This window comes from Microtus ochrogaster, chromosome X, assembly GCF_000317375.1.
Source record: "Microtus ochrogaster isolate Prairie Vole_2 chromosome X, MicOch1.0, whole genome shotgun sequence".
NCBI lineage: Eukaryota > Metazoa > Chordata > Mammalia > Rodentia > Cricetidae > Microtus > Microtus ochrogaster.
The window spans coordinates 48,812,798-48,827,823 of record NC_022026.1 but is presented as its reverse complement, the minus strand read 5'-3'; the positions used below and the strand labels follow the sequence as shown (position 1 = coordinate 48,827,823).

General features: G+C 40.4%; 1 protein-coding gene across 2 annotated transcripts in view; it reads right to left on the bottom strand.

The window, feature by feature from the left end:
* Cdkl5 (cyclin dependent kinase like 5) overlaps positions 1-15,026 on the bottom strand; it is a 195,819-nt gene that overhangs the window by 30,322 nt on the left and 150,471 nt on the right. For both annotated transcript variants that reach the window (XM_026784762.1, XM_013350568.2), the window contains exons 10-12: positions 14,368-14,448; positions 9,406-9,557; positions 798-1,764 (exon numbers count right to left, since the gene is read on the bottom strand). In XM_026784762.1, coding sequence (XP_026640563.1) covers positions 798-1,764; positions 9,406-9,557; positions 14,368-14,448 — 1,200 coding nt within the window. The remainder of the gene's footprint in view (positions 1-797; positions 1,765-9,405; positions 9,558-14,367; positions 14,449-15,026) is intronic.

The window sequence follows — 15,026 nt, the reverse complement described above, 5'->3', positions numbered from 1 at the left end:
TACAGAGGAACTGAGTTTGGATCCTAGGACCCATGATAAGCAGCTCACAACTTCCTCTAACTCCAGGTCCAAAGGTGTGTGACACCCCTGGCCTCTATAGGTACCTGCAATTATGTGCACATAACCAGACACAGACAGACACACATACATAATTTAAAAACTCTTTTAAAAATCCAAAAGCCTGGGGAATTATCATTTACCCTAGCCTGAAGTTTAATTTATCTAGCTTAAGATAAATTTAAAATTCAGTTAAGATACTTGGTATTAGTAAAAATGTTTAAACAAATGTGGTTTAGAAAGATTAGAGAAAAATCCCCCCCCAAAGTTGAACTAACTAAAAGCTAATCCATATTTCTAATTTCAATAAAAATGATCTGTCAGCAAAACAGGTCAGAAAGGAACATTAAAAAATAGATTACTAAAACCAAATTTGAGATGTCTTGAGCACTCAACAATTGATTTAAACATTTAAATAATAACTATTATTTTTGAGACAGGGTTTCACTGTATAGCTCTGGCTAGCTTGGGACTCACTATGTAGACCAGGCTAGCATCAAACTCACAAAGATCCACCTGCCTATGTCTCCAAGTTCCCCAGTGTTGGAATGTGCCGTTGTGTGTGCCACTACACACAGCTAAATTATTATTTTTTTAAATAGAATGATGCAAAAATTGCTTTCATTCACTGTCCCAATGAAAGCAGGGCTGACTGTAGTAAGAAAAACTGTATAACAACCTTATAAATATTCCTTGTAACACTTTCCCAAGATAAGCCACCAGAGAGATGAAAGAGGTACCTGGGGTGATAAGAGCTGCAAGCTGTTTGCTCTCGCCGCCATGCCTTGCCCTATGCTCAGGCTTCCTTCAAGGCCTTTAGCTCGTACCTTGTCCCGGGTCACGTACATGGAGTGTCTGTGCGGGCGCTGCTGAGAGGAGAAGGGGCTGGTGTAGCCTAGCCCGTAAGAAAATGATTCATGAGGCGCGGACAGTGAGTGCGAATGACTGCTGTCCATGTGTTCAGGCAGCTTCAACTCCTCCATGGTTTTTGAGTGTCTGGTAGTAGTTCGGCGTGAGTCCAGAGTGCCCTCGTTTCGGTTATTTCTCGCGGAAGGGCTGAGCAAAGTTCTCGTGTCACTGTGCCTGGTGGGGGTTGGGCTGGTGGGAGAGTTCAAATCCAAGCAACTGGATGGGAAGTATCTACTGGTATTAGTCTCAGTGATTTGGGCTCTGGCTTCTGAAAGGTTGCTCACAGACTTGGAGTCACTCAACGCTCCATGGCTTTTGGCCTTCGTTCTGTAAGATGGACTCCTGGAGGACTGGGGAATGGTGTCGATATAGCTGTGCCGACTCTGCTTCTCACTAGGCTGCAGCGTCCCGGCTTTGCTCTGGGAGCTTTCCATGAACGAGTGCCTGTTCTGTTGAGATCTGCTGGTGGACTTGAGGTACTTAGTGCCCGGACCTTCTGAAGGCTTTGAGTCGATACTGAAGTCAAACTCTGTTTTGGACTTGGCTTCTTTTGGGCTGAGAAGGTGTGGTATGTTGTTGTTTGTGAGATCTTTGCTGGAAGACCCCGGCTGGGTGCTTGCTTGGTAGGTCTTGGTATGCATTGGGCTAAGAGTAGCTCCAGCAAGGTTTCCATTCAGGAAGCTTTCATTTGCGGGAAGGCCTTCATCAGCCCGCGGCAGACCCACACCCAGGTTCTGAATGTCCTTGCTGTTGGATCTGTGGTGAGTCTGTAAAGCGGCACCCTTGCTGGATTGGTTTCTATATTCAAAACAAAAGAGGGAGATCATTTTCCTTCAGTGAGGGCAGACAGAGCATAATGTTGAGAGCTAATAAGCAAGCCAACAGGAAATCAGAAGAGAACGTTCTAAAAATGCCCAAAGGCTCAGGATCGTTATGAAGGAAGGAAAGAAGTTAAGGGCTGGAGGATGGGAAGGAGAGCTGCTTTCTGGATCTGACATGGCTGTTGCCCTGTAATCTTCGCCCAGAGAGGGTGAAGAGAGATGGGAGTCACAGTCTTTGGTGGTGGAGCCGCTGGTGCATTGCTCCCACTCCAGCTAACAACCCCTTACCACGTTCATGAAGGCAGCCCCAATTAAATGCAGTAGGTGGGGCACATACACCTGACTCTCTGGCATGAAAGTCAGACAGGGACTTGGGAGGAGGAGATTTGTTGGAAGAAGTAAAAGGATGAGATGGTAATAGGAGCATTTTGATCAAAAAAATATCGTGTGTGTGTGAGAGATCGTACAAGAAGAATTTTTCTAAAGAGGCAAAAAATGACTACAATCACTAACCCTCTCAAATATGTCTCTATCAATAACAAGCAAGTTTCTCATACTAAGTCACTCAACAATAAAGCACTTCCTATGACGGTGTTTTGGCATCCTTAAATGTTTGTCTAACTTGCTGGCTGCCAACACAGTCACTGAGAAAGAGTCAGCTAAAATATGCTTTGGCTATGACTGTCTGGTACAGTGCAGTTAGTAAGAATATGACAGCGAGCAGACATCTGAAAAGTCTTTCGTTCGCTTGAAGGGCAGAAGGCAACACTCAGACTTGAAGGTTATCGTGTTCCTTGAGCTTCATTTTGTTTGTAAAACCTGTAGGCTGTGTCAGATGCACACTCACAGTCCCTACACACACACACACATACACACACACACACACACACACACACACACACACACACACACAAGCTAGCATCTCATCTTCAGCCTGTAGAGTCTGTGAATGGGAATTCTAATGATTTAGAAGAAAAGATGACACTCTGAAAGAAATGTGAACTGACTAGTGAGTTTTGTTGGAAAACACGATGATCTGTGTTTATGTTTTAGAGAAGTGGCAATTGCTTGGGGCTCTTGAGATGACTCCTTGTACATTTCACAGAGATGCATCAGTGACTGTTGAGATATCTCTGTGTAAACTAAACACGGATCCTATACTGGAACACAGGGTCTTAAGTGCTAATTGCTTGGTAAAAGACACGATTTAGTCTCTTCTTCATTTCACACTTCATTATTCCAAAGTGACTGAGCCCTTCTTTAGGACTCGAAGCTTCATTTCCTACCTAGTGTAATAAATACAAATAGTCACCCAGAGAGAACCCTTGTCCTCTGTTTGAAAGCCGAGATTGACATTCCACAAGGCAGCTTGTTCTATTATAGCTAATCAAAGGATGAGCTTGTGTTAGGAATGCTTTACACAATTCCAATTATTTTTACTGTGAATTCAGAAAATGTTACAAGTGTTGCTACTGGTGAAGATGGACTGATTTGGAAGAATTTTTTTTTCCTATCAGACACTAATTGGAAGAAAGGTTCTTTTGGGCTGTTGCTATTTTATAGGAATAGCAACCCACAAAACTATGTCTTCTTATTTCCCCCGATTTAGAAAGGAATTACAAAGGAGAGTTAAGTTTTATTTTCTGTTAAATGATGTACAGAACCTATCTTCAGATCAATAAAGTACAGTGCCATAAAAGATGTCCACAAGACTGATTACAGGCAGGGTCAAGGAATTTCTCTCTCTCTCTCTCTCTCTCTCTCTCTCTCTCTCTCTCTCTCTCTCTCACACACACACACACACACACACACACACACACACACGCACATGCACACACACAAACACAGTATGGGGGTAGAAAGAAAGAAATGGGGGGGGGGGACTGAGATATATTACAAAAAGTGCCCTGGGCAAGCTCTGGGACAGAGAGGATCTAGTATTGGAATAAAGAATAAGTTCTTATTGTAGCAGTCAAAAGGAAAGTCTTATTGGATGATGCATCTGTGCCATATCTAGATGACTACTGGGCATTTCATTAATTGCCTAAGGAACAAATTGTGCCTTTTACTTTGAGTCTAGCCCTTAACAGCTGAGCCATCTCTCTAGTCGGGCTGTTCCTTCTCCTTCATATTGGTTACCTGTGTAAAGACATTTTGAAGGAGCCAGGCTCTAGACAGTGTGCTCTAAGACAGAGTGGAATTAGGGCTTATTATGGCTAACTCTGACAAGATAATAGCCCTGCTTGTAGACAGACAACAGCCTTCTTCTGAGCTCCACCTACTTGGAGGTTATAATGGCTCAGCAGAATACTCCATCCAACAACAGCAACCAGTTAGTATGTTTCCTAAAGGCATCAGGGTTTAAACTACCAGAGTTGTCTGATTACTTACATCCTGGTAACCAAAATATCTCAGTAAGTTTTTGAAACCTCAATTATGATAGATATCTTATCCAGAGATAGGTCTGAGTAAGTGTGTTGACTATCTTCCACTTCTTTTCTCAGTCCTAGCTTCAAGAGCATAGCACTGGAGATCAGGTCCCTCGGGTCCTAGCTGGCTATCTCCTGGCAGGGCTGAGCAGAGGAAGGAAGTATCACAGAAAAAGGGAGATGGGAGGCTGGGGATGGAGGCAGACATTCCTGTTTCTTCCTGGCCAGGCACCCTGACTCAGGACCCGGTTCAGCCCTTCCACAGGGCTCCTTGTGCCAAACTCTAGCTCTCCCTGGAATCATAGTTTCTCCCTTTCCCTTCAGGAGAGGATATAGCAATGGCAGAAGTGTTTTAACTTCAAAACAGGACCAGGAAGGGATGAAGAATAGGAAAGAAATCTGTTAGAGCTGCTAGAACCCTTAGAATTACTACTACACAAGTCTACATGTGACCTTACACACATTCACAACAATATAAGAGAAAGGAAGATGTAAAGGGAAGGCAGAAATGGTTGTCAAAGATCCAGATCCATCATAAATAAGCAGCTACCCTGCATGTTTCCATGTCAGGATTAATTGGAAGCCACTGAGCTTTAGATATATGGTCATTTCTATGTAGAAAGGGCACCATATTATCTTCACATTGGAGCTCTGTCAAAGCACAACAATAAAAAGCAGCTTTGAAAATTCCATAGATCTCATCGACACACAACTGCAAAGAATCCATTTTAAACTGGCAGCCACTTAAAAAGATTTAATGTATAAATCACTCAGTCACTTGTTTGTTTTAGAGGCAGGGGCCGCGCGTTGTCTACATTAGCCACAAACTGCTCGAGGCTGGCCTTGGATTCACGATTCTCCTGCTTCCACTTGCAGAGGGCTGGAATTACATGTGTGCACTACGGTCTGGCTATAAATCACTCTCAAATGGTTGGCAGACTAGATAAATGAACAGACAGTTAATGTGTTTACTTAAAATAAGTTTAAAAGCAAAAATATCTGGGCATGGTGGTACAAACCTCTAACTCCAGCACTTAGGAGGCCGAAGGCTAGCTACAAGTTCAAGGCTAGACTTGTACATGCCATAGGCAAACAAGCAAGCAGAGACAGAGGCACAACACCGTATTCACAGGGGCAGGTGGAAAACAGGACCATTCAGAGGATGAGCACAGTCAAAATGACATCATACCATGCACAAGGTGAGAGGAACCTTCGAAGAGTCTGAAGGTGACAAGCAGTGACTGAATAATGACTGAGTTCACTGCCTCCTAGAGAGAAAATGACTTGGGCTATGGGGTGATGTAAAATATTATTTTAAAGTGTGTTACTTTTGTTTATGCTGTGGAATATTCTTTTAATGATGTAAATATGTGCTGCTTTTGTCTAAAGTCTGTGAAGATGTGATACTTTGCCTGTCTAAAACACTTGACGGTCTAACAAAGAGCTGAACGGCCAATAGCTAGGCAGGAGAAAGGATAGGAGGGGCTGCCAGACAGAAAGAATAAATAGGAGGAGAAATCTCAGAACAAGGAGGTGCAAGAGAACAAGAAGAGGAGGATGTTAGGGGCCAGCCACCTAGCCACACAGCCAGCCATGGAGTAAAAAGAAAAGTATACAGACGTAAGAAAGATAAAAGCTCAGAGGGAAAATGTAGATGGAATAATTTAAGACAAGAAAAAAAAGCTGGCTAGAAGTAAGACAAGCTAAGCCTGGGTACTTATAGTTAAGAATGAACCTCTGTGATTTATTTGGGAGCTGGGTGGCAAGCCCCTAAAAAAGCCAAAAGAGGTAAAACATCAAACAACAGGGTGACAGTACATCTCCAGGCGCAGGACAGAGGAGCATGTGAGAGACAACCAACAGACATAGTTTTATGAACACATCTAAAATGGTCTTAGAAGGCCTCTGTTGAGACACCAGCTAGAACTCATATCCCTGGCAAGCTAGGCTTCTGTGGAGTATGTATGGACCACAGATAAGAGTGTGAGAAAGGCATCAGATGATGTAAGATTACTAAAAGAGAAACCACTTAGGACTGTTCCTTTTGATATATTCAACTATCACCAAGACCTGAAAATGAACTCTCCTAGAAATTGTTATCTACTTACAATTGCTACTGTCAACTTAGTCTTTGCAAGATTAATATACAGGCTTCTGTAACATGACAGTTTCTGTCCTGCCCGGTTCCCGCGGCCATTCAGCCCCAAAGAAATCACACAGAGAGTCTGCATTACTTATAAACTGATTGGCCCATTAGCTCAGGCTTCTTATTAGCTCTTGTAGCTTATATCAACCCATTGTTTTTATCTATGCTAGCCACACAGCTTGGTACCTTTCAAAGCGGGGACAGGACACATGTTGCTTCTTCTGTGGTCTGGGCTGGATTGCGGGAAATGGGCTTCCTCCCTCCTAGCATTCTCCTGTTCTCATCGGCCTGCCTCTACTTCCTGTCTGGTTGACCCACCTATACTTCCTGCCTAGCCAACCAGCATTTATTTAAAACATGATTGACAGAATACAGACAATTCTCCTGCACCAAGCTTCCTTTCAGACTCTAGATTATACCACTGATGAGTACAGTACCATTCACAACTTTACATCATTGGGATAATTTTCTTTGTACATGCAATTCAGAAAAGTCGTGTGTCAATTCAAGTAGAAGGCAGACTAAAAGCCACAAACCAAGCCAGTCATGATCCCAGAGAATAATGTTAATTAATCAAGTGCAGTGGAGCAACCAAATGCTGACAGTTACTTCGGGGTTTAGTATAGCAAAATCCTGAGGATAGGAACAGTAAACAGACCACCTAAGAACAGTTAAAAGCTGTGCTAGAACAAGCCACTGTCCCGATGTGTAAAGAGCTCTACAACAGTTCCACTTGCACAGCTTAGGAGAGCAAACTCAGGACCAGCGCTTCTCCTAACTGATGGACTCCTCCCAGGCCTCAAAGTGCTGGGTTTTGATCTTTCAAAATTCCACTCTATTAAGAATAATTTTCCATATACAGTAGGAAAAGTTCCATGTGTGTGTGGGGGGGCTAATATTCAAGTTTTAAAAGCTTCATTAGATTTGATTTCTTCTGGATCAAAGACCTCAACATAAAGCCAGCCACAATGAACCTTATAGAAGAGAAAGTGGGAAGTACACTTGAACACATTGGCAGAGGAAACCACTTCCTAAATATAACCCCAGCAGCACAGACACTGAGAGAAACAATTAATAAATGGGACATCCTGAAACTGAAAAGCTTCTGTAAAACAAAGAACATGGTCAACAACACAAAATGGCAGCCTACAAAATGGGAAAAGATCTTCACTAACCTCGCATCAGAGGGCTGATCTCCAAAATATACAAAGAACTCAAGAAATTGGTTATAAAAAGAACAAATAATCCAATTTAAAAAGTGGAGTATAGACCTAAACAGAGAACTCTCAACAGAGGAATCTAAAATGGCTGAAAGACACTTAAGCAAATATTCAACATCCTTAGTCATCAGAGAAATGCAAATTAAAACAACTCTGAGACTCCATTTGACATCTGTAAGAATGGCCAAGATCAAAAACACTGATGACAACTTATGCTGGAGAGGTTGTGGGGAAAAGGGAACACTCCTGCACTGCTGGTGGGAGTGCAAGCTGGTACAGCCCCTTTGGATGTCAGTGTGGCGATTTCTCAGAAAATTAGGAAACAACCTTCCTCAAGACCCAGAAATACCACTTTTGGTATATATCCAAAGGATGCTTAATCATGCCACAAAGACATGTGCTCAACTATGTTCATAGCAACTTTGTTTGTCATAGCCAGAACCTGGAAAAAACCTACATGCCCTTCGACCAAATAATGGATAAGGAATATGGGGTACATTTACACAATGGAGTACTACACCGAAGAAAAAAATAATAACATCTTGAAATTTGCAGGCAAATGGATGAAGCTAGAAAACATCATTTTGAGTGAGGTAACCCAGACCGAGAAAGTCAATTATCACATGTACTCACTCATAAGTATGGCCTTTAGACATACAGCAAAGAAAACCAGCCTACAAATCACAATCCCAGAGAACCTAGACAACAATGAGGACCCTAAGAGAGACATACATGGATCTAATCTACATGGGAAGTAGAAAAAGACAAGATCTCCTGAGTAAATTAGGAGCATGGGGACTTTGGGAGAGGGTTGAAGGGGAGGGGAGAGGCAGGGAGGGGAGCAGAAAAAATGTAGAGCTCAATAAAAATCAATGGAAAAAAAAGAGAAATAAATTACTTCTATATCCCATACATAAAAATTCTCAGATGTTCTACATCCCATACATAAAAATTCTCAGATGCCAAAATTGGGTTCTAGAGAACGAAGGAAGTCAGGGGAGGCTGCGCAGAACACCATTTTCCTAGAAATGCTGCTACAGTATTGGAGAGTGTCAGGACAGGACAGGTGATCTGACTGATGCAATAGAGGGGAGGGAGGGAGGGAGAGAAAGAGGGAGGGAGGGTGAAGAAACAAGTTTTCAGACAGATATGGCTACAAGCCTGCAATCCTGGCACTCCGGAGGGAGGGGCAGGAGAACTCAGGAAGCCTGAAGCCTGTTTGACTCCCTAATGGTTTCTCAGAGCTAGGATTACAGGAATGCCTAGGCAAGAAACAAATATTTTAATGCTTGAAAAGTGTTTTTAAAATGTACTACTTTTAATTATTGGCTTCACTCTTTTCATATGCTTATTTTTATTACAAAAACACCCCTCATTTCTCAATGACTGAAAGGCAAGAACAATAAACTCACAAAACCCTTCTTAAAGTGGCTTCTTATTTTAGTTCAGTTTCAGTGACCTACACATGTTCGGTGTCTTCTTTACCTTTCAGGAACCCCCTTCCCCTGTCATTTACACAACATCAGCTAGGTCTTAATGCTGTCAGAGATGCTGGAAACCTCCTGAGTTTCTAATTCAATGCTACCTTTCCAAGGGATCACATAGGTTTTCATCATACACTTGTTAAATACAAGAAAGTCTTTTAAGAGTCCCACACAACTCTTTAATTATAGTTCTGAATCATGTAATAAGCATGCAGAAGATATTTTTGAATAAAGGGGGCTTTCCTTCTTTTCTCTAATTGCATAATTTTAGCAGCCACCTCTTCCACCTACTTCTAAGACCACGACTGCATTTGTATTTCCTTAGAAGGGAATATTTACCTATTAGACAGTGTGCTGCTTTCCACATGGTAAGGTTTCCTTTTCGTTGACCTTGAAGGAGACCGATCCAAAAGTCTCTGGGTTTGAAATGTAGGGTGATTCAAACACTGCTCTGTCAAATATCTGTCAGCTGGGTCCAACTTCAGTAAATTCTTGGGAAATAAAAGTTGAGGAATAGAAAGAACAAAGTTGAATTTAAACTCTACCAATTAATTACCTTATCCTTTCTTCCTAGAAAAGAAATATGTGGTCACTGCAAAATACCTAGCAACAATAGCTCAAGGAATGAAAAAAAAATCGCCCACAACCTCACAATTATAGTCCTCTTGGTAGAAATATTCCTAGCCGTGTTTATGTGTACCACATATAATCTTTCTGCTATAATACCTGGCTCGTGATATGCACTTGTTTTTATATCCCATTCTTTTCACTTACTTATAAAAAACATATTTTTTTGCAGTATAACTTAAACATTTAAAAACCTTTATAATAAGCCTATATTTGCATTCTTCATCTTTCTACTGTCTTTAAGATACCCAGTTATTCTGTCTGGAGACAGAGCACTAGTTGTTCCCCGTGCATTATACATAAGGTATAATCTGCACATACTTTCCTCTGACTCTTTTCATTTTACCCCTATAGTTGTAAGCACACAACTGTATGTATTTAGTTTCCCTTCCACTTAGCATGCAATGCTGAGATCATTCCATAAAGTACAGAGCTTTAACTCTCTGTGTATACTTCATACTTTGGTTTTAGAATTCCCAGATGACTAATAGGTCACATTGTTTCTAACAGTTTCCTTTTTCTGAAGCACGTGGCAACACACCATCTCACAATATGCTTTTTGGGAAGGGTGGGGAATGAAGCGAAGGCTTTGTGCATACTGAGCAAGTGCATAAGAATCAAGCTACATCCTCAACCTTACAACGAGGTGTATCTGGGCAACTGCAGGCTGAGCCCCAAGCCTCTGTCTCCTCCCATCTTAATAAGGCTTTAAATGATTGTGCAGAAGCTTGTGGTATGAGTCTATCGTGATTTACTCAACAAGCATCCTACTCCTAGATACTTGAATGATAGCCACCTTTCACTATCATGATTAGTGCTATGACATAACACTTGAAATCGAATGGATTCTTTCTTAAAGGTGGCACTGGTAGGTATTGTTTCTTCATGCTGTCAAATTACCAATTAGGAAGGTTGTTTTAAATTATAATCCTCTCAGGATGTGTTGGCGTCTACCGCTTTCTGGGGACCCTCACCAACAATAGGCATTACCACTCTTCTTAGGGGTTGCAAATCAGATATTATAAAAGCTTCTGTATCACAGCTGTTTGTTTAAAGTTATTATTGCTGTGGATGTGTGTGTGCGTGCACACACGCACATGCATGCACCACGTGTGTGCAGTTGCCCTCAGAGGCTGGAAAAGGACATGAATCCCCTGCAACTGGAGTTACATGTGGCTATGAGTCATCCAAATAGGTGCTAGGAACCAAACATGGGTACACTGCAGGAGCAGCAAGTGGCTTTAACCACTGAGCCATGGCTCCAGTCCCTCTTACAGATGTTTTACCGCGTATCTTTGCTGTTAGCAAGGCTGCTGACCAGTCACTGACACGGTCTCCTCACATATTTTCCTGTTTCTGCAGGCATCCCTACTTAGTTTTAAGTGTTCTTTGTTCATTAAGGTACTAGCCCTCTGTATTATGTGGAATGCACTAACTGAAGTGTTTTCACCAAAATTGCTCATTTTAGCTGGACAGAATTTTTTAGTTGATTGATAAAATGATCAAATTATCATAAAAAATAACCAACATACCCTAACACAGGGTAATAAAGTGCCGGCATTCATTCTGCTAGGTATTTGTTATCTCAGGAAAAGGAAGATGGGTAAAACTCCAACATTCACAAATGTACTTCTAGCTCAGTTTGGTCTGATCCATAATTAATATATATATTTAACTAGTGAGAGCAAATTTGCTCCCAATAAGCCAGACTTCAGTTTTAACATTGCACCACATACATTTCAATTCTGGTCCTACCAGATACTGACATATTCATTTTGATACAAAGATTCTAATTATTGAAACTCAACCACTAATTACATGCAAGTGGCAAACTTGTCTCATTTCTGTTTTTCTCCCTTATTATAGAACACAAACTATGATAGTTTAAACTCGTATTTCTAACAGCTACCATTAAAATGGTTTCAAATATAAGATCTCATTAAAAAGAAAAATCAGCCCCCAAGAAGTCTTTCTAAGTTAAAAACACCTATGACCTTTCAGAAGAGTTGGCGCTATTTTAACTTATTTGATATCCTGTAGAAGTTACTGTACAGACAAAACTATTTTCATATGCTACGAATACAATTACTTTAAAGCATGAAGACCTTATAAGCATAGTATGAAATTTACTTAGCTAACAGTTTAAAAAATTGAGCATGTATTGGGGGAGGCATCATCATTTTTTAAAACTAAAGCAAATATAATTATTGTAGTTATTTTTAAAACTATTAAGGGTATGGGTGTGCATTAATTCTAGTGATTGTATCTTTACTAAAATAGCAGCTCTAAAGAGGTACAATATGAGATAAACATTTTAATTATTAGATGTGGACACAATTAGCATACATTTAGGGAGCAGCAAAGAGACTGACTGAAAGGACAATGGAGGCTTTTCACTTTTAAAATCTTCAAAAATAGGTAAAAGCAATGGTGATATGTGTGTGTATATATATAATTTAATAATAATTAGGCAATATTAATCAGTGACAGAAATCAAAATGATGGCTTCTGAAGGAGGCAGAATGGGCTAAGACCTAGGAAAGATCCAAAGGAGGTTTCTTGGATATTGACTAAGTTTTGAGTGTCTTAATACAGGTAAGGTAACAAAAATATGCTTATATTTATAAAATCTCAGAGATGTAGACATAATTTGAATACATTCAAATGTGCAGTTCATGTGTCTGTACATGTGTATGCGCCTGTGTTTTGCATGAATATATGTCTGCACACTTATTCATACAGTGCTTACCCTGGTCAGAAGGGGGCCTCTGATCCCCCAGAACTGCAGTTAAAAGTGGTTGTGAGCTACCATGTGAATGCTGAAAACTGAACCTGGGTCCTCAGGAAGAGCAGTCAGTGAACTGAGCCATCTCTTCAGGCCCCTGAATTTGTATTTCAATAAAAGTACTTGTTTACTTTTAGAAAGCAGTAACAAAAACATATTAAATGATAGGAATTAGAATGTTTGCTTTCCAAGCCCTTTCGTCCCTCTAAACCCTTTTCCTTCTCCACCCTCCTTCAAATTCATGGCCTCTTTTTCTCACTAATCACCATTACAGTTTTAACTAAAGAAAAAAAGAGACAAAAGATTGTATTTAATTCAATCTTTTTCTATTCTGTTCTATTTATATTTTAAAAGTTACTAAGTAAGGCCCAAATTAACAAGTATTGGCTACATGAAAGAAAGTATTGGCAAAATCCAACTGATTTACCTAATAATTTGTCTAATTAAATTGAACGAGTGTTGAGGGTTCACTAGAAAAATATAGCAGTTCTCAATCTGTGTTAATAACATCAGTGTTTTATTAGAGTTTCATAGAACACGGTTCTTGGTATTTAATTAAATTTGGAAAATGTTCAGACAGAAATGCTTTACTGTGAGATTTCTGACTCCTCCATGGGTTAAGGAACACTATGTCTCTCTAGAAACATTATGTGGTATACGGCCTCTCCCCAACGCCAGAGAGCCCCTTCTCCACATCGGCCCCGACGCCTATTCACACTGTTCCTTGGGACAGAGGTGAACATACCCTAAAACACAGCCAAGTTCTAAGAACACAGCTCAGTGACTTGCTGAGCTTCAAGTTCCTACACACAGTGGAGCCTCCACATTTTGACAGCTGAACAGACGGGCATAAAACAAAACGGACTCCTAATCAAGCAGTGACGCTCTATTCTGAAACAATCAATGTTTGCCTGTACATTTACTGCCTGAAACTAAAACTTGAAAAATAGCTTTCACTTAAGAGACCACTGTTGGCCGAGGTGGAAAAATCTTTGCTTGCTCATTTTTTGGGACAGAGTCTTTGTAACTCAAGCTAGCCTCAAACTTAGAGAGAGGTCTTCCTGTCTCAGCCTCCCAAATTCTGAGACTACAAGCATGTGCTACTATGCCCAGTAAGAAAATCTTTAATAAATAACTTTGGGGCTGGAGAGGTGGCTCAGTGGTTAAGAGCACTGGCTCCTCTTCCAGAGGTTTGATTCCCAGCACCCACAGGGCAACTCCCAACAGCCTGTAACTCCAGGCCCAGGAGAGCTGCTGCCTCCTTTGGACCTCTGCAGACACTGCATGACATGCAGACAAAACACATGCACACATAATAAAATAAAATAAAATAAATCTTAAAAATTTGAGGATGCTTTTAGTAGTCTGGAGTAGGATGTCTTTTGACAGGAGGAACGTTCAGGTCATGATGGTAGTAGTGATCCTGATATATCTAAAGAAAACCAGGAAGAGCAATCTACCTAGGTGAGAAGAGGCCCAGTCAGAGGGGAAAAAAAACCAATAACCAGAATTAGAATCACTGATTAAATCTGCATAAAGCATGAGTAGCCTTCAATGTTCTGTACAAATAATTGTAAATCTTTTGTCTTACAAAATTCACTTTAAGAGTTGTTTCAAATGTAAGCGTGAGTAGCTCTTGAGTGCCAACAGATTTTCATTATTCTGCCCATTTTAGGAAAGTAATTTAGGGATTACATGCTCCTCTCTGGATGGACTGAGACAACACCAGATTCCTGTTGCAATTATAAACAAATTACATGCCTTTTAACATGACATACTCCCCATTAATCATCTACTAACAAAACATTTAATTCATAAAAGCAGGCTATGGTCCCAAGTAGGCACAGGACCAAAGGACTTCTTTTTATAGAAAAATTGACTTTTCTTACCTTCATGAGGTCAAGTAAAACACTATTTAAGATTCCAAGGTACCTTCTCTCTAATGACTGAGGATGGTTAACAGCCGGAAACTGTAAGGACAACACAGCATGGATGTTAGCATTTGGGGAAGGGTATGTGTACAGACATTTTTGGGGGTTACACAAGGCAGCAGTTGGATGGAAATCATTACCCTAGTGTCAATCCAAGTCAAATTACTATTTGTTATATTATTTTTCGTGTCTATATATTTTAGATATGCATTAATAGGGCCAAATATTAAATATTGGGAAAACTTACAGGTGATATCTAAAGCTAGATAGATAATATTGAAGCTTGCAAAGAGAATAAAAGTCTTGGCTGTATATTTAATAGAATTCTGTCTGCTTATACAGCTTGCTTCTAAAACAATTTATAGACAAACTGTCTGTTGAAACAGACAGTTCTTAATACTGACAGACTGGAGAACTAACAGAAGGGTCGCGATATGATATCATATAAAGATGTCTTGGTTTTTCCACAAGAATATGTAATTTACTCCTGAAAATGGAGACATAAGAAAGGAAAAAAAGGCAGCAAGAGGCCAGAACCTGAAAAGCTCATTTTGAAATTGTAAATTTAGGCACATGTCCTATTATTGTTTTTAATATACTCTTCTAATGATCTATTT